Below are 26,731 nucleotides of genomic sequence, written 5' to 3'. Positions count from 1 at the left end.
CAGAACTCCAGTATGGGCGATAGAGTGAGACCTTTTTTTAAAAAAAAACAAAAAACAAAAAACAACAACCAAAAAACCATAAACATAGTTTTCATAGGTCATGAGTTGGGACACAGCTTAGACAGGTCTTTGGCTTAAGGTCTCTCCCAAGATGTGATCAAGCTGTTGCCCTGTGAGTCTTTCCATATGGCTATTTCTCACAGCACAGCATTTGGCCTGAGTGAGCAAATGAAGAACTTGAGATAGTACCCAAGAAGGAAGCCACAGAGTTTCTATAACCCAATCTTGGAAAAGACGTGCCATCATTTCTGCCTTATTCTATTGTTTAGAAGTGAGTTATTAAGCATAGCCCACACTCAAGAAGGGAGATTACACAAGAGTGTGGTTGCCAGCCCGTGGGATCATTAAGGGCCATCTTACAGGCTGCCTATGATAGGCTGTCTGTCCTCAGGTTTGCAGAATGGCTGCCAACAACAATGCATTAATAGTCTTCCCTGAAGTAAGATGCCCTAAAGGGATCTTTTTGGCCCTGCACTGAAACCTTTTCTGATCTCCCCACTCCTCAATCAATTTAATCAACATTTATTGAGTATTTGCTTTAGGACAGGCCCATTGCTACTTGTGAGGATTACATGGATCATGTCTTCACAGAGCTCACAAGTCTTATTGAAGAGATATAGACTCATACAGCACAGAATTGTAGTATATTGTGGGAGATCAAATGTCCCAGAAGCTGAGGAAGGATGCAGGAGAAAAGAACTGAGGTTAGAGGAAGCAGTGGAAGAAATGGTTCAGGAGGGTTTTGGAGGATCAGTTGGAGGTAGGTGGCATGGGGGAGATAGGGCAAAGGCATTCCAGAATGTAAATGTTACAGAGAAGTACTAAGAATAATGCACCTGTAGTTCCACGTTCGATTACCCCACCGTTAACATTTTCTTATGTTTATTTATTTATTTATTTTTTTGGAGACGGAGTCTCGCTGTGTCCCCCAGGCTGGAGTGCAGTGGCGCGACCTCGGCTCACTGCAAACTCCGCCTCCCGGGTTCACGCCATTCTCCTGCCTCAGCCTCCTGAGTAGCTGGGACTACAGGCGCCCACTACCGCGCCCGGCTAATTTTTTGTATTTTTAGTAGAGACGGGGTTTCACCGTGGTCTCGATCTCCTGACCTTGTGATCCGCCCGCCTTGGCCTCCCAAAGTGCTGGGATTACAGGCGTGAGCCACCGCGCCCGGCCTTTCTTATGTTTATTTTTAGGTCTTTTTTTTTTTTTTTGAGACAGAGTCTCACTCTGTCACCCAGGCTGGGATGCAGTGGCTTGATCTGGGCTCACTGCATCTTCCGCCTCCCGGATTCAAGCGATTCTCTTGCCTCAGCATCCCACGTAGCTGTTATTACAGGCGTGCGCCACCACGCCTGGCTAATTTTTGTATTTTAGTACAGAAGGGGTTTCCCTATGTTGACCAGGCTTGTCTCGAACTCCCGACCTCAGGTGATCCGCCCGCCTCGGTCTCCCAAAACGCTGGGATTACAGGCGTGAGCCATCGCACTCGGCATTTCCACATTTTTCTAGATGTGAAATAGCTGGGTCATAAAATGGACATTTTAAATTTCACCACACGGAATTGTCCTCAAAAGTGGCCGTTCTATACATTTTACGCCACAGCTATCTCTGAGTTTGTTGTTACTCCTGGCTTTCCCTCAAACCGCAAGCAACTGAGATCGCGCCAGCCGTGAGCCGGGTCCCGGGCGGCCAGCGCCTCCCGCGCAGTTGGTACGTCCCGGGTGGCTCCCCCGCGGCGGGGGTTGGTTCAGTCTCCGCGCGCCGCGCCTGCGCCCGCCCCGAGGGCACGTCTCTGGCATCGGACGCGCGCGCCCCTCCCCCTCCCCCCGCGCTCCCAACGTGTGGCGGCTCGCGACCCCCGGCAACCCAGGGAAGGTCGGTGGAGCGGCCCGCGCCAGCGAGTGAGTACCTGCCGACTGTGCACAGCTCCGCCCGCCCCTCCCTGCCTCCTTCTCTTCCTCAGCGGGTCCGCGGCCCACTCCTCTCCGGGAGGGGCGCCTTCCGACGCCGAGGTAGGCCTCTCCCGACGGCGGGGCGGCCCTTCCTGATGCCTGGGTGGGTCCTTCGCGACGCGGGCGTGGGCTCCGGACGCCGGGGCGGGCCTTGCCGAAGTCGGAGGTGGGTCCCTCCGGACGCCGAAGTGGGCTCGGGATGCGGGGTTGGGACCCTCTCGATTCCAGGGCGGATTCCGGACGCCGGGACGGGCCATTCCTGGTGCTGGGTTGGGCTTCTCCAGATGCTCGGGCTGGGTCCCTCCCGACGCTCGGGTGGGCTCGGGACACGGTGAGTCCCTCCAGACGTTGAGGTGGGCTCGGGACGCGGGTTGGGTTTCTCCTGACGCCACGCAGGGCCCCTCGGAACGCCAGGTTGGGCTTTGCACCCTCGGTTGCCGGGCGGGTCCCTTTCACACCTGGGGGGCGGCCTGCATCCTCCGGGGCGTCGGGCGAGCGCCGAGCTCCCTCGGCGGTGGTCCGCGCCGCCTCACGCTTCGGGGCGCCAGGCCTGCGCTCCTTCCCGCGCTGGGTTACTATTTTGTTGTGTGATCCTCGTTTTCTCTAATTATTTGCCCCGAAAAAACCCCCAACGCTCTCTTTGGAGATCCTTATCGTCCTAGACGCTTTCGCCCCCGCAGGGCCGGCGCGTTTCCAGGTGCTCTCGGGCAGCTCCGCAGATTTCTCAGCGCCGCAGCAGGCGGGCTGGTGCCCTGCCGCTCCGTTAACCGGGCGCGCGTCCTGGGCAGTAGTGGAGCTGGATTTGAATCCCGGGAGCCGGACTCCAGTGTTCTTTCATTTGATCACTACATTGCACTGACATGTAGAAAAGACACCCGGAGAAAGTGAAAAGTTTATGCTTCTGTCTTTATTGTTTTCCTATCAAGGGAGGAAGTGCCTTGTAGTCAAATGAAAGTCTGTTTTTGGAATCAGATAGATTGAGCTTCAATTCTTAGCCCTTTACCAATTTATCAGCTGTTTGCATAAGTTTCCTCACGTGGAAAATCGTGATGTGAATATCTACTACGTAGAGTTGTTGTGAAACTAGATACTAAAGTCGTGTTCGGATTGTATTGTTATACACTTGTCCTAAACTGAGGCTGTATATAAACTGAAAAATGGAAAATAAAGTATCAGGGATGTATGCGTGTGTATGTATGCATTTACCTTTTTACAAAAATTACAGAAATAAGTTCATCGTATTTAGTTATTAAAGCGCTTGGCTGCCGGGCGTGGTGGCTCACTCCTATAATCCCAGCACTTTGAGAGGCCGAGGCCGAAAAATCACTTGAGTCCAGGAGCATCAAGACCGGCCTGGGTAACATAGGAGACTCTGTCTCTACAAAAAGTAAAAAAAATTATCAGAGTATGGTGGCGCCTGCCTGTAGTCCCAGCTACTCAGGTGGCTGAGGCAGGAGGCTCCCGTGAGCCCAGGAGGTGGAGGCTGCAGTGAGCTATGATCGTGACACTGCCCTTCAGCATGGGCAAGAGTGAGACCCTGTCTCTTAAAACCCTCAAAATAAAAAAAATTAGCTGGGTGTGGTGGCACGTGCCTGTGGTTCTCAGCTTCTCGGGAAACTGAGGTGGGAGGGTTGCTTGACCTTTGGAGGTCAAGGCTGATTGCCCTACTGCACTCCAGCCTGGGTGACAGAGCAGGACCTTGTCTCCAAATAAAGAAAGTGCTAGGTACCTATTTAGGGCTAAGAGTCAATCATTTATAAAGGATTGTTCTTAAGGTCCCTATGCCCCCAAGCTTTCAAAGCAATTTTGACAAGTTTGGTACCTGGACTGTCAAGATTTTAAATTACCTTGTCAGTAATTTTTCTTCAGATAGATCAAGACGATGGATGTGCTGAAAGAAAATGACAAATAATATCTGAAATTGAGAATTTTCAAGGACACTTCCCAAAATGTTACCTGTGAAATAAGTCTCATTACTGGGGCACCTGTCCTGCTTCTGCATCTTTCTGGAGACATTTTGTTCCTTAATGTCATGATTAAGAAGCTGCATCCAGACTTGATTCCTCCTTCATAGGCAGTCAGTGGTAATTCATTTTAGCTTCAGTTCAATAAGTGAAGATAGACCATTATTTTAGTGAGTTCTTCATCTTGAAAGGTAGTAACTTAAAAAATAGTAGTTGAACTGTATGCTGGCTTGCTTGTTTAAATGAACTCATCAGGGACCTCTCTTATTTACGTTTTTAGAATTACTGTGGAAAACAGTAATTTACTGTGGCTAAATCTCATGAAGCACTGGACATTTTGGAATTTGTGTCTGTGGGGAGCCTTTACTTAATGCTTCTTATTGATCCTTCATCTGCTGTGATTCTTTGAATACCCACCTTGAGCCTGCAGTGGTTCTATGCTGGGTTTTTATTTATTTACATGCCTTTTAGAAATTACATATATTTTGTGGTGTAGCTTCCCTTGCTATCAAATTTGAGCATATTGATTTAAATATATGGTACATGTAATCCCAGCACTTTGGGAGGCTGAGATGGGCAATTCCTTGCACCCAGGAGGTGAAGACCAGCTTGGGTAACATGGTGAAACCCAGCCTCTACAGAAAATACAAAAAATTAGCTGGGCTTGTTGGCACATGGCTCTGGTGGGAGAATTGCCTGATCCTGGGAAGTTGAGGCTGTGGTGAGCTATGATCATGCCATTGCACTCCATGACAGAGTGAGGCCTTGTCTCAAAAACAATACACATGCACACACATGGTACAGGAAACAATTAACTTTGTGCTCCTTATTCACTCAGCAAATATTTATAGGTGCATATCCTGTATCAAGCAGCAGTTTTAGTTAGAGGAGATACAAGTCATGGAAATTGGAGTCCAGTTTTCATGTCAGGAGACAAAAGTGCAAGTACCTGCTGTGTTTGGTCAAGTTACTTTTCTGAACCTGTGTTTCCTCATAATGATATATTCGGGTTTCTTAGGATTGATTGAAATATTCACTCATCAAATATTTATTAGTACTATTATTATTTTTTGAGACGGAGTCTCACTGTCCTGAGCTGGAGTGCAGTGGTGCGATCTCGGCTCACTGCAAGCTCTGCCTCCTGGGTTCACACCATTCTCCTGCCTCAGCCTCCCAAGTAGCTGGGACTACAGGTGCGTGCCACCAAGCCAGGCTGATTCTTTGTGTTTTTAGTAGAGATGGGGTTTCACCGTGTTAGCCAGGATGGTTTCGATCTCCTGACCTCGTGATCCATCCACCTCGGCCTCCCAAAGTGCTGAGATTACAGGTGTGAGCCACTGCACCCAGCCATGTTTATTATTTTTAAAAACTTTGTATTAAGGTATCATTTATATACAGTAGAGTGAACCAATCTTAATTGTACAGTTCAGTGTGTACACTCATGTAAGTACCACCAAGGTATGGAACATTTTCAGAAGGCTCTCTTGTGTCTTTCCCAGTCACTACCCTCAAGAGGTAACCAGAGGTTAATTGTTTTATTTTTTATTTTTATTTTTTTTGGGAAAGAGTCTCACTGTCACCAGTCTGGAGTCCAGTGGTGCAATCGTAGCTCACCACAACCTCAAACTCCTGGGCTCAAGATCCCTTCTCCTCAGCCTCCTGAGTAGCTAGGACTACAGGTGCACGCCACTATGCCTAGCTAATTTAAAAATTTTTTTGTGGAGTTTTTTTTTTTTTTTTTTTTTTTTTTGAGACAGTCTCACTGTTGCCCAGGCTGGAATGCAGTGGTGCGATCTCGGCTCACTGCAGCCTCTCCCTTCTGGGTTCAAGCCTTTCTCGTGTCTCAGCCTCCCAAGTAGCTGGGATTACAGGTATGTGCCACCATGTCTGGCTGATTTTGTTTTTTTGGGCGGAGTCTCACCCAGGCTGGAGTGCAGTGGTGTAATCTCAGCTCACTGCAAGCTCCACCTCCTGGGTTGTTGCCATTCTCCTGCCTTAGCCTCCCAAGTAGCTGGGACTACCTTGCCTCGCTAATTTTTTTGTTTTTTTTTTTAGTAGAGATGGTTTTCACCGTGTTAGCCAGGATGGTCTCGATCTCCTGACTATATGATCCGCCTGCCTCAGCCTCCCAAAGTGCTGGGATTACAGGCGTGAGCCACGGCACCCTGCCCTCACTTTATTCTTTGTCAAGATTGTTTAAGCTGTTCTGGGGCCCATGCATTTCCATATACATTTAGAATAAGCTTGTCTGTGTCTATAAAAAGTCTTAGTGGAATTTTTATAGGAATTGCATTAAACCTAAGATAATGTTCTGTGCTCCCAAAGGTTGAATTAAAAAAAAAACACCTAGGATCAGTTTGGGGAGAATTGATACGTTTACTATGTTGAGACTTCCAACCCGTGGGATGGTGTGTCTCTAGTTATTTAGTTCTTTGATTTCTTTCACTAGTTATTCAAAAAATAAAACCCCATAAAACAACTTATGTATAAATCTATCCACACACCTGCAGTGAACTCATTTTCCACAAAGTTGCCAAGAACATACGCTGGGGAGGCCGGGCGCGGTGGCTCACGCCTGTAATCCCAGCACTTTGGGAGGCCGAGGCGGGCGGATCACGAGGTCAGGAGGTCGAGACCATCCTGGCTAACATGGTGAAACCCCGTCTCTACTAAAAATGCAAAAAAAAATTAGCCGGGCGAGGCGGCGGGCGCCTGTAGTCCCAGCTACTCGGGAGGCTGAGGCAGGAGAATGGCGTGAACCCGGGAGGCGGAGATTGCAGTGAGCCGAGATCGCGCCACTGCACTCCAGCCTGGGCGACTAAGCGAGACTCTGTCTCAAAAAAAAAAAAAAAAAAAAAAAAAAAAAGAACATACGCTGGGGAAAAGACAATCTCTTCAATAGATAGTGCTTAGAAAACTGGATATCTACATGCAGAAGAATGAAACTAGGCCTCCATCTCTTGCAATATACAAAAATCAAATAAAAATGTATTAAATGTATTAAATATGAGACCTCAAACTATGAAATTAGTGCAAGAAAACTTTGGGGAAACTCTCTAGGACATTGGTCTGGGCAAAAACTTCTTGAGTAATATCCCATAACCACAGGCAACCAAAGCAAAAATGGACAAATGGGATCACATGACGTTAGAAAGCTTCTGCACAGCAAAGGAAACAATAAAGTGAAGAGATAACCCACAGAATAGGAGAAAATATTTGCAAACTACCCATCTGACAAAGGATTAATAACCAGAATATATAAGGAACTGAACTCTATAGGAAAAAAAATCTAATAATCCAATTTTAAAAATGGACAAAAGATTTGAATAGACATTACTTCAAAGAAGACATGCAGGCCAGGCACGGTAGCTCATGCCTGTAATCCCAGCACTTTGGGAGTCCGAGGCAGGTGGATCACCTGAGGTTGGGAGTTCGAGACTAGCCTGACCAACATGGAGAAACCCCATCTCTACTGAAAATATAAAATTAGCTGGGAGTGGTGGTGCCTGCTTGTAATCCCAGCTACTCAGGAGGCTGAGGCAGGAGAATCACTTGAACCTGGGAGGCAGAGGTTGCAGTGAGCCGCGATTGTGCCACTGCACTCCAGCCTGGGCAATAAGAATGAAACTCTGTCTCAAAAACAAACAAACAAAAAACATGCAAGTGGAAAACAGGCATATGAAAAGGCGCTCAACATCATTGGTCATCAGAGAAATGGAAGTCACAGCTACAGTGAAATATCTCACCGCAGTTCAAATGGCTTATATCCAAAAACAGGTAGTAGGAAATGCTGGCAAGGATGTGGGGTAGAGGGAACCCTTGTACACTGTTGGTGGGAATGTAAACTAGTACCACCACTATGGAGAACAGTTTGGAGGTTCCTCAAAAAACTAAAAGACCGGGCGCAGTGGCTCATGCCTGTAATCCCAGCACTTTGGGAGGCCGAGGTGGGCAGATGATGGGGTCAGGAGATCGAGACCATCCTGACTAACACAGTGAAACCCCGTCTCTACTAAAAATGTAAAAAATTAGCCAGGCATGGTGGTGGCCGCCTGTATCCCAGCTACTCGGCAGGCTGAGGCAGGAGAGTGGCATGAACCTGGGAGGTGGAGCTTGCAGTGAGCCAAGATCACACCACTGCACTCCAGCCTGGGCTACAGAACGAGACTCCATCTCAAAAAACAAAACAAAACAAAAAAGTAAAAGTAGAGTTACTGTATGATCCAGCAGTCCCACTGCTGGGTATGTATCCAAAAGAAAGGAAATCACTATATTGAAGAGATATCTGCACTCCCAGGTTTGTTGTAGCACTGTTTACAATAGCCAAGATATGGAATCAACTAAGTGTCCATCAGCAGATGAATAGATAAAGAAAATATGGTACTTATACATAATGGAGTACTATTCAGCCATAAAAATGAATGAGATCCTGTCATTTGTAACAACATGGATGAAACTAGAGGTCATGATGTTAAGTGAAATAAGCCAGGCACAGAAAGACAAACATTGCGTGTTCTCACTTATTTGTGGGATCTAAAAATCAAAACAGTTGAGCTAATGGAGATAAAGGGTAGAAGGATGGTCACTAGAGACTGGGAAGGGTAGTGGTGGATGATGGAGAGGTGGGGATGGTTAGTGGGTACCAGAAAAAAAAAATAGAATCAGTAAGACCCAGTATTTGATAGCACAATAGGATGACTATAGTCAATAATAATGTAATTGTACTTTTTTTTTTTTTTTATGAGACGGAGTCTCACGCTTTTGCCCAAGCTGGAGTGCAGTGGTGCTGTCTCCGCTCACTGCAAGCTCTGCTTCCCAGGTTCACGCCATTCTGCCTCAGCCTTCCACGTAGCTGAGACTACAGGCACCCGCCACCGCGTCCGGTTAATTTTTTTTGTATTTTTAGTAGAGACGGCGTTTCACCATGTTAACCAGGATGGTCTCAATCTCCCAACCTCGTGGTCTGCCCAAAGTGTTGGGATTACAGGTGTGAGCCACTGCACCCGACCTGTAATTGTACATTTTAAAATAAAAGAGTATAATTGGATTGTTTGTAACACAAAGGGTAAATGCTTGAGGGAATGGATACCCTATTTTTTATGATCTGATTATTACATATTGCATACCTGTATCAAAGCATCTCGTGTATCCCATAAATATATACACCTATGTACCCACAAACATTAAATTTAATAAAATGTATGAGACATATATGCTAAAAACTAAAATACATCCTAGAAAACAAAAATGCTGCAAGTTTTTTTGAGGATTATTATTATTATTTTTTTCTGAGACAGGATCTCGCTCTGTCACCCAGTCTAGAGTGCAGTAGCACAATCACACTCACTGCAGCCTTGATCTCCCACGCACAAGTTATCCTCCCACTTCAGCCTCCTGAGTAGCTGAGACAAGGTATGCAACCCCATGCCTGACTGATTTTTAATTATTTTTTGTAGAGATGGGGTCTGGCCAGGTTGCCCAGGCTAGTCTCAAACCCCCAGCTCAAATAGTCCTCCTGCCTTGGCCGCCCGAAGTGCTGGAATTACAGGCGTGAGACATTGCACCCAGCCTGAACATTATTTTTAAATTATAAAATGAGTACAGACTTGTAGGAATTTTAAATAAAGAAGGAAAATATATATAAATTCACCACACTAAATTATTCTAAGGTTTATATAATTAAGTTTTTTGTTTGTTTGTTTTCTTTTTTTTTGAGATGGAGTTTCACTCTTGTTGCCCAGGCCAGAGTGCAATGGCATGATCTTGGCTCACCACAACCTCTGCCTCCTGGGTTCAAGTGATTCTCCTGCCTCAGCCTCCTGAGTAGCTGGGATTACAGACATGTACCACCACGCCTGGCTAATTTTGTATTTTTAGTAGAGATGTTGGTCAGGCTGGTCTTGAACTCTCGACCTTAGGTGATTTGCCTGCCTTGGCCTCCCAAAGTGCTAGGATTACAGGCGTGAGCCACCGTGCCTGACCTTTTTTTTTTTTTTTTTGAGACAGAGTCTTTTTCTGTTGCCCAGGCTGGAGTGCAGTGGTGCGATCTCGGCTCCTGAGTTTAAGCAGTTCTCCTACCTCAGGATTACAGGTGCGTGTCACCACGCCCAGCTAATTTTTGTATTTTTGGTAAAGACGGGGTTTCACTGTGTTGGTCAGACTGGTCTCAAATCCTTGTCCTCAAGCATTCTGCCCACTTCGGCCTCCCAAAGTGCTGGGATTACAAGTGTGAGGCACCGTGCCCAGCCCACAAGTTGTCGTTTCATCTGTTGATGATATTTGGGTTGTCTTTGGTGTTTGACATTATGGAAAGAGCTGTTGTGAACATATACAAGTTCTTGGGTGGTGATGTTTTCATTTCTACTGGGTAGTCAATAGTAGTGGAATTGAAGCAGAAGTTAAAAAGAGAAAAACAAGTTTTCCTGTACTTGGCTGACTCACTCCAAGGCCAGCAATGGTCTGGGCCTTGACAGAGCCTTGATAACACTATCTGAAAAGCCAGAGCCCAAAGGAATGAGCTTCAGAGACTCTCCCAACACACTGTGCTGCCCCCCGCCACCCTGGAGCAAAGATAAGAAAAGAAAAAAACAAATTCCTTTCTCATAATTATTTCTACAAACACCTGTGTTTCACAAGTTTTGTAAGTTCCTGTTTTCCCTACAGTGCGGCTGCAAGATCACAAGCTATGCCTTGGTTGTGAGAGCTGTCACAATTTAATTAACTACCTTTGTTCTGCTTCTGTAAGCCTGCTTGCCTGCCCCATGAGTTTTGCGCTGTCATTTTCCCACCACACCATTCAAACTAGCCAACTCCCTTTCAGAGAAGTGTGTGTAAAAAGTCAAGCCCTGTCTTTGTTCTGGGCTCAGCCTTTAGATGTTAATCTGCTGGGCTAGTGGCCACCTAAATAAAATCCTCCTGTTCCACCCATTGGTCTCTCTAGTCTCCTGATTCCCGCAACAGAATGACTGGCTTACATGATAGTTATACTTTTTTTTTTTTTTAAAGAAACTGCCAGTTTTCCAAAGTGGTTATGCCATTTTACATTCCCATTAGCAATATATGAGAGGTTCATTATACTCTGCATTCCTGCCCACTTTTGTATTGTCACTATTTTCAATTTTAGCCATTCTAATGGATATGCAGTGTTAAATCATTGTGAATTTAATTTGTAATTTCTTGATGACTAATGATATTGAACATCTGTTTATTTTTCCTTATTGACCTTTAGTATATCTGCTTTTGTGAAGTTTGTTAATATCTCTTGTTTCTTTTAAAAATTAGTTTGTCTTTTTTTATTTTTTCTTTTGAGATAGGGTCTCAGTGTGTTGTTCGGGCTGGAGTGTAATTTTTGGAATCCACTTAGAGATGTAAAGTGACATAGCCAGCCTCCCAGTGTTTATCATGTTTATGCTGCATTACCCGGGTGTTTTTTACTATTTCATTCCTTTTACACTTTGATTTTTGTATGCTTTCTTTTTTTTGAGATTGAGTTTCACTCTTGTCACCCAGGCTGGACTACAGTGGTGTGATCTCGGCTCACTGCAACTTCCACTTTCTGGGTGCAAGCAGTTTCTCCTGCCTGAGCCTCCCAAGTAGCTGGGACTACAAGTGCCTGCCACCATGCTCGGCTAATTTTTGTATTTTTAGTAGAGACGGGGTTTCACCATGTTGACCAGGCTGGTGTCAAACTCCTGTCCCCCTGCCTCAGCCTCCCAATGTGCTGGGATTACAGGCATGAGCCACCATGCCTGGCAGATTTTTGTATGTTTTCCAGTATACAAAATACATACATTAGTATTCATATAGTTAAAAAATAAATATACATGTATTGTGGTTGTGCTTTAAAAATTATCAGTAGAGTTTTGTTTTTTTTTTTTTTTTGAGATGGAGTCTCGCTTTGTGGCCCAGGCTGGAGTGCAGTGGCGGGATCTCGGCTCACTGCAAGCTCTGCCTCCTGGGTTCACGCCGTTCTCCTGCCTCAGCCTCCGAGTAGCTGGGACTACAGGCGTGCACCACCACGCCCGGCTAATTTTTTGTATTTTTTAGTAGAGACGGGGTTTCACTGTGTTAGCCAGGATGGTCTCGATCTCCTGACCTTGTGATCCGCCCACCTTGGCCTCCCAAAGTGCTGGCATTACAGGCGTGAGCCACCACACCCATCCTAGATATGTTTTTAAAAGGTAAGAAAATATTTGTGCCTGGGCGTGGTGGCTCACACCTGTAATCCCAGCACTTTGGGAGACCAAGGTGGGAGGATCACTTGAGCCCAGGAGTTCGAGACCAGTCTGGGCAATATAGTGAGACCTTGTCTCTACAAAAAATAAAAAGTAAATTAGCTGGGTGTGGTGGCACATGCCTGTGGTCCTAGCTACTTGGGAGGTTGAGATGGAAGAATTGCTTAAGTCCAGGAGGTTGAGATTGTGGTGAGTCGTGTTGGCCTCATAAAGTGCTGGGATTACAGGCATGAGCTACTGCACCTGGCCAATAATTTTTTTTTTTTTTTGAGATGGAATCTTGCTCTGTTGCCCAGGCGGGAGTGCAGTGGCACAATCTTGGCTCAACCTCTGTCTCCTGGGTTCAAGTGATTCTCATGCCTCAGCCTCCCCAGTAGCTGGGATTATAGGTGCACACCACCATGCCCAGCTGACTTTTGTATTTTTAGTAGAGATGGGGTTTTGCCATGTTGGCTAGGCTGGTCTCGAACTCCTGACCTCATGTGATCCACCTGCCTCAGCCTCCCAAAGTGCTGGGATTACAGGCGTGGGCCACCATGTCTGGCCCAAGAATTCTTTATATATTCTGGATATAAGTCTTTTGCAAGATAAATGTATTGCACGTATTTTCTTCCATTCTATGGCTGCTTTTTGTTTTCTTTTTTGATACAGGGTCTTACTCTGTTGCCTAGGCTGGAGTGCAGTAGCGTGACCACATCTCATTGCAGCTTTGACCTCCCTGGCTCAGGAGATCTTTCTACTTCAGCCTTCTGAGTAGTTGAAACTACAGGTGTGTGCCACCATACCCAGCTAAATAAAATTTTTTTTTTTTTTTTTTTTTATAGAGACAAAGCATTGCTATTTTGCCCAGACTGTCATTCTGTGGCTTCTTAATGGTCTTTTTTTTTTTTTTAAAGAGCAGAAGTTTTAAGTTTCAGTGATGTCAAATTTATCAAATTAAAAATTTTCTTTATGTCCTAAGAAAGCTTTATTCAGGCTGGGCATGGTGACTCATGCCTGCAATCCCAGCACTTTGGGAGGCCGAGGTGGGTGGATCACGAGGTCAGGAGATCGAGACAATCCTGGCTAACATGGTGAAACCCTGTCTCTGCTAAAAAAAAATACAACAAAAATTAGCTGGGCGTGGTGGTGTGCGCCTGTAGTCCCAGCTAATCGGTAGGCTGAGGCAGGAGAATGGCATGAACCTGGGAGATGGAGCTTGTAGTGAGCTGAGATTGTGCCACTGCACTTCAGCCTGGGCGACAGAGTGAGACTCCGTCTTAAAAAAAAAAAAAAAAAAAAAAGAGAGCTTTATTTACTCAAAGTCACCTTTTTTTTTTTTTAAATTGAGACAGGGTCTCACTGTGTTGCTGAGGCTCATCTTGAATGCTTGAGTTCAAGTGATCCTTCTGCCTCGGCCCCTCAAAGTGCTGAGATTACAGGCATGCACCACTATTCCTGGCCAAATCTTGGTAGTTCTACACTCTTTTGGGTCTTTAGCTCCTTTGAGAATTCAATAAAAATTATAAAAATTTTTCCAAGGAAGATACAGAAAAAACCAATTTTACACACAATTTTAGTTAATCCCCTGAAACCAATCTATAGATTCTTTAAGGGCTTTGGGATTGACAGATTAAGAACTCTCGGCTGGCAGTTCTCTAAGTATTAATCTAAGATCTATCTTTTCTTTTGAGATGAGATCTCACTCTGTTGCCCAGGCTAGAGTGCAGTGGCACCATCATGGCTCAGTGCAGCCTCCACCTCCCTAGGCTCAGGTGATCATTGCACCTCAGTCTCTTAAGAGTAGCTGGGGCCGGGCGCGGTGGCTCAAGCCTGTAATCCCAGCACTTTGGGAGGCCGAGGCGGGTGGATCACGAGGTCAGGAGATCGAGACTATCCTGGCTAACATGGTGAAACCCCGTCTCTACTAAAAATACAAAAAACTAGCCGGGCGTGGTGGCGGGCGCCTGTAGTCTCAGCTACTTGGGAGGCTGAGGCAGGAGAATGGCATGAACCCGGGAGGCGGAGCTTGCAGTGAGCCGAGATCACGCCACTGCACTCCAGCCTGGGAGCACAGCGAGACTCCGTCTCAAAAAAAAAAAAAAAAAAAAAGAGTAGCTGGGACTATAGGCATGCATCACTACACCCGGCTAATTTTTAAAAGTTTTTGGAGAGATGGGGTCGTTCTTTTTTTTTTTTTTTTTTTTGAGACAAAGTTTCATTCTTGTTGCCCAGGCTGGAATGCAGTGGCACCACCATGCCTGGCTAATTTTGTATTTTTAGTAGAGGTGGGATTTCTCCATGTTGGTCAGGCTGGTCTTGAACCGCCGACCTCAGGTGATTGAGAGGCGGTCTTTCTATGTTGCCCAGGCTGGTCAGATCTGTCTTCTCAATTTGCCAGGTTTCATATTCTTTCCCCTCAGTTGTCTTTGCTGTTTCTCCCCAAAGAGATTTGTTCTTTGGGTAGTGTTCATTATGATAGTAACAGACCTGAATCTAAAAAGGTAGAGTAAAGTGAATTTTTTTTTTTTTTTTTTTTTTGAGGCGGAGTCTCGCTCTGTCTCCCCGGCTGGAGTGCAGTGGCGCGATATCGGCTCACTGCAAGCTCCGCCTCCTGGGTTCACGCCATTCTCCTGCCTCAGCCTCCCGAGTAGCTGGGACTACAGGCACCCGCCACCTCGCCCAGCATTTTTTTGTATTTTTAGTAGAGACGGGGTTTCACCGTGTTAGCCAGGATGGTCTCGATCTCCTGACCTCGTGATCCGCCCGCCTCGGCCTCCCAAAGTGCTGGGATTACAGGCATGAGCCACCGCGCCCGGCTGGTGAATTGTTAAAACTGAGGACTTGATCAGTCATGATGGCTCATGCCTATAATCCTAGCATTTTGGGAGGCCAAGGCAGGAGGATCGTTTGAGGCCAGGAGTTCAAGACCAGCCTGGGCAACATAGCAAGACCCCCATCTCTTTAAAAAAAAATTAGCTGAGTGTGATAGTGTACTCTTGTAGTCCTACCTTCCTGGGAAGCTGGGGCAGAAGGATTGCTTGAACCTAAGAGTTAGAGGTTGCAGCAAGCTGTGATCATACACACTGCACTCAAGCCAAGGCAACAGAGCAAGACCCTATCTCAAAAAACAAAAACATAAATATAAAATCTATTTTTATTAGAAATATGGCAACGTTTGTACAAAGTTGTATTTGTGTTTTTTCCATTTCTCTTATAGTTTGGAGTTTAGAAAATTCACTTCTTGCAAATTAATATAAAAATTAATTTTTTTTAGGAAGTACAAATATGTCATCTTATTTGTGTTTTAATTTGTGTAATGGTAACTTGATAGGTTTTTAGTCTTTTCCTGCTGCTGTAACAGAATATCTTCGACTGGGTAATTTATAAACAATGTAATTTTTTTGCTCACAGTTCTGAAGTCTGGTAAATCTAAGATCAAGGTGCCTGATGAGGGCTTGCTCTCTGCTTAAAAGATGGGACCTTCTTGCTGCATCCTCACATGGCAGAAGGGTAAAAGGGTCAAACAAGCTCTCTTAGGCCTCTCTTATAAGGGCACTAGTCCCTTTCATGAGTGCTGTGTCTTCATGACCTAGTCACTTCCCTAGGGCCCCATTTGTTTGTTTGTTTGTTTTGAAACGGAGTCTCGCTCTGTTGCCCAGGCTGGAGTGCAGTGGCGTGATCTCCACTCACTGCAAGGTCCACCTCCCGGGTTCACGCCCTTCTTCTGCCCAACTAGCTGGGACTACAGGCGCCCGCCACCATGCCCGGCTAATATTTTTGTATTTTTAGTAGAGACGGGGTTTCACCGTGTTAGCCAGGATGGTCTCGATCTCCTGACCTTATGATCTGCCTGCCTCGGCCTCCCAAAGTGCTGGGATTACAGGCGTGAGCCACCGTGCCCGGCCCCAGGCCCCATTTCTTACCAACACATTGGGGATTAGATGTCAGCATATGAATTTTGGAGGGACACAGACATTTGGACCATAGTGGATGGCTCATATCCAGTTATCTAGTGAGATGTTACTGCGTTAGCATGAATTTATATGGACTTAAATAATAACTAGCTAGTTCTGCATTGCATATGCAGTAAATATTCTGTCAACTATATTGAAATACAAAAGTTAAAAATGTATATTTCTTTTTTTTTTTTGAGACAGGGTCTTGGTCTGTTGACTGGCTGGAGTGCAGTGGTGTGATCTCGCTTCACTGCAACCTCCATCCCCTGGGTTCAAGCAATCCTCCTGCCTCAGCCTCTCCAGTAGCTGGAACTGCAGGCATGCACCTCCATACCCAGCTAATTTTTGTATTTTTAATAGAGATGGGGTTTCACCATGTTGTCCAGGCTGATCTCAAACTCTTGTCTTCAGATGATCCTCTCACCTTGGCCTCCCAAAGTACTGAGATTACATACTTGAGCCACTGCCCCTGGCTAATTTTTTGATTTTTGTAATTTCTTGTTCTTTAGTCATTAAAAATATGCATTAAGCACAGAAAAAGACGTTTGTGTGTCTAGTTTTATGAAGGGGAATGATTTTGTAAATTGTAAGCATCTGGGTGTGTACGTTGTCACTATCCCTTAATTTAGAATTTTTTATCCCTTAAGTGTTTTTTTAGAAAAACCTTAATGCTCGTATTGTGCAGACTACTTCTGATAATAAGATAAAACAGCTCCCTTAGGAGTAATTGAATGGTTTGAGAAGTTTGTAACAAAGTTAAGGTGGCTTTATTTAAATCTGTGATTGAGTCAGTGATTCTCTGCTCTGGCTGTAAAATAAAATCATCTGGGGCTCCCCTTTTTTAAAAATTGAGGTGAAATTCACCTAACAGGCCGGAGGTGTGGTGGCTCAGCCTGTAATCTCAGCACTTTGGGAGGCCAAGGCAGGTGGATCACGAGGTTAAGAGATCCGTACCATCTTGGCCAACATGGTGAAACCCCATATCTACTAAAAATACAAAAATTAGTGGGGCGTGGTGGCACATGCCTGTAGCCCCAGCTACTTGGGAGGCTGAGGCAGGAGAATTGCTTGAACCCGGGAGGTGGAGGCTTTGGTGAACTGAGATGGTGCCACTGCACTCCAGCCTGGCAACAGAGTGAGACTCTGTCTCAAAAAAAAAAAAAATCACCTAACAAAATCTACCATTTCAATCATTTTAAGTGTATAATTTAGTGGTTTTTTGTAAATTCACAGTGTTGTACAATTATCACCACTTTCTAATTCCAAAACATTTCTATCACCCCCAAAATAAACCTTATATCCGTTAAGCAGTCATTGTACATTTTCCCCTACTCCATCTTCTGGTAATCACTAATCTGCTTTCTGCCTATGGATTTGCTTATTCTAGATGTTTCATATAAATAGAATCACACAGTATGTGCCTTTTATGTCTGGCTTCTTTCGCTTGGCATGTTTTCAAGGTTCATCCATGTTGTAGCATATATTAATACTTCATTCCTTTTGTTTCCCCATAGTGGCTACACCATTTTACATTCGTATCAATAATACAATGTACTAGAGTTCCAGTTTCTCCAGCATCCTCACCAACACTAGTTATTTTCCATTATTTTTAAAATAGCCAGCCATCAGAATGGGTATAAAGTGGTATTTCATTGTGGTTTTGATTTGTGTTTCCCTCATGACTAATGATTTGAGTATTTTTTAATATTTTTTTAGACAGGGGCTTAGTCTGTCACCCAGGCTGGAGTACTGTGGCGTGGATCTTGGTTCACTGCAGCCTTGACACCCTAGGCTCAATTGATCCTCCATCCTCCCACCTAAGCCTCCCAACTAGCTGGGACTACAGGTACGCCACCACATCTGGCTAAATTTTGTATTTTTTTGTATAGGGTTTTGCCATGTTTTCTGGGCTCGTCTCAGACTCCCAGGCTCAAGTGATCCACCAGTCTCGGCCTCTCAGAGTGTTGGGATTACAGACTGGGATTATAGTCCACTGTGACTCAAGTGATCCACCAGTCTCGGCCTCTTAGAGTGTTGGGATTACAGCCCACTGTGCCGGGTTACTTTTGCATTTGATGTCTTTTTCTTTTTTTTTGGAAACAGGGCCTTGCTCTGTTGCCCAGGCTGGAGTACAATGGTGTGATCACAGCTTACTGCAGCCTCAACCTTCTTTTTTTTTTTTTTTTTTGAGACGGAGTCTTGCTCTGTTGCCCAGGTTGGAGTGCGGTGGCGCGATCTCGGCTCACTGCAAGCTCCGCCTCCCGGGTTCACGCCATTCTCCTGCCTCAGCCTCCCGAGTAGCTGGGACTACAGGCGCCCGCCACGATGCCCGGCTAATTTTTTGTATTTTTCAGTAGAGACGGGGTTTCACCATGTTAGCCAGGATGGTCTCGATTTCCTGAACTCGTGATCCGCCTGCCTTGGCCTCCCAAAGTGCTGGGATTACAGACGTAAGCCACTGCGCCCGGCCTGCAGCCTCAACCTTCTGGGCTTAGGCGATCCCTCCTCCTTAGCCTGCCAAGTAGCTGGGACTGCAGGCATTAGCTGCTATGCCTGGCTAATTTTTATTTTTATTTTATTATTATTTTTTGAGACAGGGTCTCGCTCTGTCACCCAGGCTGGAGGGCAGTGGTGTGATCTTGGCTCACTGCAACCATGTTGGCCAGGCTGGTCTTGAGCTCCTCACCTCAGGTGATACACCCACCTCAGCCTCCTAAAGTGCTGGGATTATAGACATGAGCCACTGTGCCTGGCCAGAAATAACATTTTTAAAATTTCAGTTTTGATTGTTTAGGGCTAGCATATAGGAATGCAATTGATTTTTGTGTGTTGACTTGTTTCCTGCATTGATACAAGGCAAGATGAACCTTGATGAACTGTTGATTAGTTATAATAGTTTTTTTGTTGTTGTTGTTTTGAGATGGAGTTTCACTCTTGTTGCCCAGGCTGGAGTGCCTAATAGCACGATCTTGGGTCACTGCAACCTCCACCTCCCGGGTTTAAGCAATTCTCCTGCCTCAGCCTCCCAAGTAGCTGGGATTACAGGTACCTGCCAGCACGCCTGGCTAATTTTTGTATTTTTTTTTTTTTTTTTTTTGAGACAGAGTCTCACTCTGTTGCCCAGGCTGGAGTGCAGTGGCACCATCTTAGCTCACTGCAAGCTCCGCCTGCCATGTTCATGCCGTTCTCCTGCCTCAGCCTCCTGAGTAGCTGAGACTACAGGCGCCTGCCACCACGCCCGGCTAATGTTTTATATTTTTAGTAGAGACGGGGTTTCACCGTATGGGCCAGGCTAGTCTCAAACTCCTGACCTCAAGTGATCCGCCTGCCTCAGCCTCCCGAAGTGCTGGGATTACAAGTGTGAGTCACTGCACCTGGCCTGTGATAGTTTTTTAATGTGTTTCTTAGTGTTTTGTTTTTTTTTGAACACAGGTCATGTCATCTGCAAATCATAATAGTTTTACTTCTTTCTAAGTTGAATATCTTTTATTTCTGTTTGCTTAATTGTTCTGCCTAGAACCCTAAGTATAATGTTCAATGATGAAAGCAGACATTGTTTTTTTTGAGACAACCTCGCCCTGTTGCCCAGGCTGCAGTGACTGGGACCACAGGCTTGCCACCATTGTTCAGCTAATTTTTTTATTTTTTGTAGAGACAGGGTCTTGCTATGTTGATGAGGCTGGTATCTTAACTTGTGGGCTCAAGCCATCCTCCCGCCTTGGCCTCCCAAAGTACTGGGATTATAGGGGTGAGCCACTGTGCCCAGCCTCTTTTTTTCTTTTTGAGACAGGGTCTTGCTCTGTTGCCCAGTTGCCTAGGCTGAAGTTCATTGGCATGATCATAGCTCATGGCAGTTTCAGACACACTCAAGCTGTCGTCCTGCCTCAGCCTCTTGAGTAGCTGAGACTGTAGGTGCTCAACACTGTGCCTTGCTAACTTTTTTTTTTTTTTTTTTTTTGAGATGAAGTCTCACTCTGGCACCCAGGCTGGAGTGCAGTGGCACAATCTCAGCTCACTGCAACCTCCGCCTCCTGAGTTCAAGTGATTCTCCTGCCTCAGCCTCTGGAGTAGCTGGGATTACAGTCGCACGCCACCACACCCAGCTAATTTTTGTATTTTTAGTAGAGATGGGGTTTTACCATGTTGGCCAGGCTGGGCTTGAACTCCTGACCTCAGGTGATCAGCCCACCTCGGCCTTCCATCCTGTAGAGACAGGATGCCGTGTCTTGTCTCTACAAAAAAAAAAAAAAAAAAAAAAAAAACATTGCATAGGATGGTCTCAAGTTCCTTGACCTTAAGTGATCCTCCTGCCTTGGCCTCCCAAAGTGTTGGGATTACAGGGGTGAACCACTGTGTCCAGCTGAAAGGAAACTTTCTTGTTTTGCTCCTTGTTGAAAGGAGAAAGCATTTAGTCTTTTACCTTTAAATATGACGTTAGCTTATTAGTTACGGGATTTTTGTAGATGTTCTTTATCAGGTTGAGGCATTTGGTATTTAAAAAATCTTAACCTAGGTAACATAGTGAGATCCTATCTTACAAGGAATAAAAAGTAAATTAGCCAGGTATGCTGGCACACCCCTGTGGCCCCAGCTGCACAGGAAGCTGAGGTGTGGGAGGGTTGCTTGAGCCAAGGAAGACGAGGCGATTGTGAGCTACGATCATGCACTCTAGCCTGGCCAACAGAGCGAGACCTCGTCTCAAAAAAGAAGAAAAACTTGTAAGTAAATTATAATATGTAGTCAAGGAAAGCAGTTATCTAAATTGATGTTTAAAGAACTAGGATACATTTCTATATTATTGATACTGAAATTTCACCATGGAGAATGAGATTTGTATATTTATATAGTTTTTTTGTTTGTTTGTTTTTGAGACAGAATTTCCCTCTTGTCGCCCAGGCTGGAATGCAGTGGCGTGATCTCTGCTCACTGCAGCCTCTGCCTCCTGGGTTCAAGTGATTCTCCTGCCTCAGTCTCCTTAGTAGAGTAGCTGGAATTACAGGCATGTGCTACCATGCCTGGCCAATTTTTGTATTTTTAGTAGAGACACGGTTTCCCCATGTTGGCCAGGCTGGTCTGTAACTCCTCACGTCAAATGATCCACCCGCCTCAGCTTCCCAAAGTGCTGGGATTACAGGTGTGAGCCACTGTGCCTGGTCTGTGTTTCCCTCTATAGAAAAAAAACATTTTTCCCCTATATTTTTCTAAAAAAAATTCCTCTGTATTTTTAATAAGTAATAGACTAGTTAAGAAATCCAGTTTTACTTCTGTTAAATAGGGTTATCTTTTCCTTTTACAAGATTAAATTGAGGCTGGGCACGGTGGCTCACTCCTGTAACCCCAACACTTTGGGAGGCCAAGGTGGGCAGATCACCTGAGGTCAGGAGTTCAATACCAGCCTGACCAACATGGTGAAACCCCTTCTCTACAAAAATACAAAAATTAGGCTGGGTGTGGTGGCTCATGTCTGTAATCCCAGCACTATGGGAGGCTGAGGCGGTGGATCACCTGAGGTCAGGAGTTTGAGACCAGCCTGGCCAACATGGTGAAACCCTATCTGTACTAAAAATACAAAAATTAACCAGTGTGGTGGCACGTGCCTGTAGTCCCAGCTACTCGGGAGGCTGAGGCAGGAGGATTGCTTGAATTGAGAGGCAGCGGTTGCAGTGAGCCAAGATCGTGCCACTGCACTCCACCTTGGGCAACAAAGCGATACCGTCACAAATAAAAGACTAAGTTGAATAGCTTCTAGAAAACTTTAAGTAAATTTTGATCTTTTTATTCTAGACAAAATTATTGTCCTTTTATTCTAGACAAAAGGATGCCACGGAGAAAGAAAAAAGTTAAAGAAGTCTCCGAATCTCGGAACCTGGAGAAGAAGGATGTGGAAACTACCAGTTCTTTCAGTGTGAAGAGGAAGCGTAGACTTGAGGATGCATTCATTGTGATATCTGATAGTGATGGAGAGGTAAGTAAAGTAGAGCTGTAGCTCTCAAACTATGCTTCTTTAACCATGGGGAGTATGTTTCGTGACTGACGTCACCTTAATGCCAGCTCACCAAAACCATGAAATTTTTACTCAACTTTGTTTTACTTTGTAAATGGAGTTAAGAATTACTTAAGGAAGTAATCCTGTTGCTTAGTTGAGGATGGATCATAGTTCTTCAGTTTTGTGATATAGTAATCCAAAGTGGCATTTTGGAACTATTTGAATAATCTAAATCAATTGAAAATCTTAGTTTTGATATGTCTAGAAAGTGAGAGGAAAAACATGTGAATGTTTTTAAATCTTTTGATATATTCTAGATATAATAGCACCTAGTCACCTATAGCTGTTTAAAAATAACTGAAATTAAAAATCAACTTCTCTGTTGCACTAGTCACATTTCAAGTGATTAAAGACACATAAGGCTAGTGTCAATTGTATTAGACAGCAGAGCTATATGACATTTTTAGCTTTTTAGAAAGCTTTATTCTCCAGAATAAAGATTGTAACCTTTTTCCTTTATCCTGTATTTCCATTTGTTTATTGGAGTTTTCTACCTGCCTTCAGGTCTCATCTCAAAGGCAGTGAATTAACTCATTGTTTTTTCCTTCAGATTTTCTTATCTTTCTCCTGTACTTTTTTTTTTTTTTTTTTTTTTTTTTTTCTGGAGCCAGGTTCTCCCTCTGGTCATGTAGGCTGGAGTTTGGTGTTAGCTCAGCTCACTCCAGCTTCCTTCTCCTGGTCCCACCTCAGCCCCCATGTAGCTGGGACTACAGGTGCGAGCCATTACGCCTGGCTAATTTTTGTATTTTTTTTGTAGAGATGGGATTTCGCCATGTTGCCCAGGATGGTTTCGAACTCCCAGCCTCAAGCAATCCTGCCTTGGCCTCCTGAAGTGCTGGGTTTACAGGTGTGAGCCACTGCATCTGGCCAAAAAATGACATATTTTTGGTTAGCAAGATTGAGCATTTCTTTACATCTTTATTGGTTTTTAAAAAACGTTTCTTGGCCGGGTATGGCAGCTCATGCCTATAATCCCAGCACTTTGGGAGGCTGAGGCGAGCGTATCACAAAGTCAGGAGATTGAGACCATCCTGGCTAACCTGGTCAAAGCCCGTCTCTACTAAAAATACCAAAAATTAGCCGGGTGTGGTGGAACGTGCCTGTAGTCCCAGCCACTCAGGAGGCTGAGGCAGGAGAATTGCTTGAATCCCAGAGGTGGAGGTTGCAGTGAGCTGAGGTCGCACCACTGCACTCCAGCCTGGGTGACAGAGGGAGACTCTGTCTCAAAAACAAAACAAAACCAAACCACGTTCCTTATAGTTTAGTTTTTAATTAGGACTTTTGTCTATATAGTTCATCTTAAGTGCATAAAAGTATAGAGAAGAAAACAAGGGCTAGGTACATCCCTGGTGACTCATGCCTATAATCCCAGTGCTTCGGGAAGCTGAGACAGGAGGATTGCTTGAGGCCAGGCATTTGAGACCAGCCTGAGCAACACAGAAAGACCCTGTCTCTACAAAAAGTACAAAACTTAGCTGGGCATGGTGGCATGCGCCTGTAATCCCAGATACCTGGGAAGCTGAGGCAGGTGGGAGAATTGCTTGAGCCTAGGAGTTCAAGGAATTTGAGACTGCAGTGAGCTATGATTGTACCATTGCACTCCATCTGAAAAAGAAAGAAAACAAAACAGTTGTATTACTTGGATATCATCTTAATATTAACAAAAATAAAAATATTAAATACACAAATAGATACGGATATGTTAAAAAAGTTGTATACATAGATGTTTAAAAAAAAAACCAAGCCATAACAAAACAGTTTAGAAAAGTATGAAATGAAAATGTATACTACAGACATTTAACCATAAGAAATAATTTCTTTTTCATTTTTAAAATAATTTCTTGATGTCATCCGTGTGATCCGAAGGCAATAATTTCTTCTATGTCCTTGGAAAAAAATTTTTACGTATACAGTATCAGTAGAGATTTTTACAGGAAACAAATCATACTGTAGAAACTGTTTTGCTTTTTTCCCACTTAATGTCTGTGTTAGGTCCTCCAGAGACATAGAACTAATAGGATGGGCGGATGGATGGGTGGATGGATGGATGGATGGATGGATGGATGCATGGATGGACGGACAGACGGACGGACGGACGGAATTTATTAGGGGAATTGGCTCATGTAATTATGGAGAATGAAAACTCCCCACAATAGGCTGTTTGCAAGCTGGATACCCTGGGATGCCAGTAGTATGGCTCAGTGCAAGTCTGAAGGCCTGAGAACAAGGGGTAAGGGGTGCTGAGTGTAAGGCCTGAAATCCAAGGCCTGGAGAGCCTGGAGTTCTGATGTCCAAGGGTAGGAGAAGAATAATGTGTCCCAGCTCCAGGAGAGAGATAAATTTGCCTTTCCTATGTTTTTATTCTGTTTAGCTCCCCAGCCAGTTGAGTGGTGTTCACCCACATTGAGAGCAGATCTTCCCCACTTAGTCACTGAGACTCACACTCCAATCTCCTCTGCAAACACCCGCACAGACACACCAGAAAATAATACTTTACTAGTTCTCTGGGTATTTCTTACTCCAGTCAAACTGATACCTAAAATTAACCATTACAGAATTTCCTGGAGACCTTTCTATAACAGCACATATGTATGTCATATGTCATATATGTTATACATACAGAAATGTGCATAAAATATAAATGCATAGTTTTAAAAATTAATGTGAACATTTGTAGTTACCACCTGAGAATCCCTCTTCTCTTAGTGTGTCCCTCCCCAAATGCATTCTTTTCCAACTTACTTTTTTTTTTTTTTTTTGAGATAGAGTCCTGCTCTGTTGCCCAGGCTGGAGTGTAGTGGCGCAATCTCAGCTCACTGCAACCTCCGCCTCCCAGGCTCAAGCAATTCTCCTGCCTCAGCCTCCTGAGTAGCTGGGATTACAGGCATGCGCCACCACGCCTCACTAATTTTTGTATTTTTAGTAGAGATGAGGTTTCACCATGTTGGCCAGGCTGGTCTCGAACTCCTGACCTCAGGTGATCCGTCCGCCTTGGCCTCCCGAAGTAGTGGGATTACAGGCGTGAGCCACCTCACCCAGCTCTTTTCTACCTTTCTGAAGGTAACCACTGTTTGTTTTATCTTCCCATATTTCTCCTTACAGTTTTACCACATTTACATGTATCCCTAAATAGCATACATATATTTTGAAAAACTAAGTACTGGTGATTAGACATGTCTACCAGTATTTTCCAGTAATCTCTCAATTCCCCAGATATTTGAAATTTTCCCTTTATCATAAACTAAAATCTTGTTTATAAATGGGTGTGTCTCTGGATTTTTTTCTTCCATTAATCTGTCACATATTTTTATAATTGTTCAGTTGATTGTCTTGGGTATTTTAGGTAGGCATTTATCTCTGCTGATAACGACCATTTTTTTCTGTTTCTTTCTAGCACTTATACCTTTTTCTGTTTTGTTTTCATTGCTTTAGCTGTGGCTTCCAGAATAATGTTGATTGATACTAGCAATAGAGCACATCTTTTATTTCTGATGTTTTGCTATTTGTTTCATATTTCTGTTTTTATGTTAAGGAACTATCCTTTTTTTTTTTTTTTTTTTTTTTTTTTTTGCTCGGAGTCTCGCTCTGCCGCCCAGGCTGGAGTGCAGTGGCCGGATCTCAGCTCACTGCAAGCTCCGCCTCCCGGGTTCATGCCATTCTCCTGCCTCAGCCTCCCGAGTAGCTGGGACTACAGGCGCCCGCCACCTCGCCCGGCTAGTTTTTTTTTTGTATTTTTTTTAGTAGAGACGGGGTTTCACCGTGTCAGCCAGGATGGTCTCGATCTCCTAACCTCGTGATCCGCCCGTCTCGGCCTCCCAAAGTGCTGGGATTACAGGCTTGAGCCACCGCGCCCGGCCCGGAACTATCCTTTAATTGCTTATTTACTAGTAGTAGTTTTAGGAATTATGTTTAATCAAATACCCTTTATTTAGCAAGATGATGGAGTAGTTTTTCTCCTTTAATCAACTAATATTATATATTGGATTAGTATTTTCTAATGTTGGAACATCTTTGCATTTCTGGAATAAATCATGCTTGGTCATGATGTGTTATGTTAATATAATATTGATTTTTTTTCTCAATATATTATTTAGGAGTTTTGCATTTGTACTCCTAGTGCCATTGGCTTTATAAAGTTTTTTTTGGGGGGGGCTATGGCCTTCATCAGATGTTAATATTAGGGTTATGGTATAAAAGAGAAGGAAAGCTTATTATTTTTTTCTATGTCCTACCACAATTTAAATAGTATAGGAATTATTTGTTTTACAGGGTTTCCTAAAAATCTCCCGTAAAACTGGGCTACCAACTGATTTTTTTTGTTTTTTTGAGATGGAATCTCGCTCTGTCGCCCAGGCTGGAGTCTCCCTCTGTTGCCCAGGCTGGAGTGCAGTGGCGTGATCTCTGCTCATTGCAAACTCCACCTCCTGGGTTCACGCCATTCTCCTGCTTCAGCCTCCTGAGTAGCTGGGACTACCGGCGCCCATTACCACGCCTGGCTAATTTTTTTTTTTTATTTTTAGTAGAGATGGGGTTTCA

General features: G+C 44.5%; 1 protein-coding gene across 3 annotated transcripts in view; it reads left to right on the top strand.

The window, feature by feature from the left end:
• The first annotated feature begins 1,589 nt into the window (after positions 1-1,589).
• UIMC1 (ubiquitin interaction motif containing 1) overlaps positions 1,590-26,731 on the top strand; it is a 99,367-nt gene continuing 74,225 nt past the window's right edge. The window contains exons 1-3 of one of the 3 annotated variants that reach the window (XM_025387570.1): positions 1,590-2,073; positions 5,735-5,848; positions 21,960-22,114. In XM_025387570.1, coding sequence (XP_025243355.1) covers positions 21,968-22,114 — 147 coding nt within the window. In that variant the 5' untranslated portion in view covers positions 1,590-2,073; positions 5,735-5,848; positions 21,960-21,967. Of the gene's footprint in view, positions 2,074-2,175; positions 2,329-5,734; positions 5,849-21,959; positions 22,115-26,731 lie in introns of those variants that run through there. The other 2 variants (XM_025387569.1, XM_025387568.1) reach the window with 2 other exon arrangements.

The sequence above is a fragment of the Theropithecus gelada genome, chromosome 6 (assembly GCF_003255815.1).
Source record: "Theropithecus gelada isolate Dixy chromosome 6, Tgel_1.0, whole genome shotgun sequence".
In the NCBI taxonomy this organism is placed as follows: Eukaryota; Metazoa; Chordata; class Mammalia; order Primates; family Cercopithecidae; genus Theropithecus; species Theropithecus gelada.
Note: the sequence above shows the minus strand (reverse complement) of the source record. Positions and strands in the feature narration are given on the sequence as shown.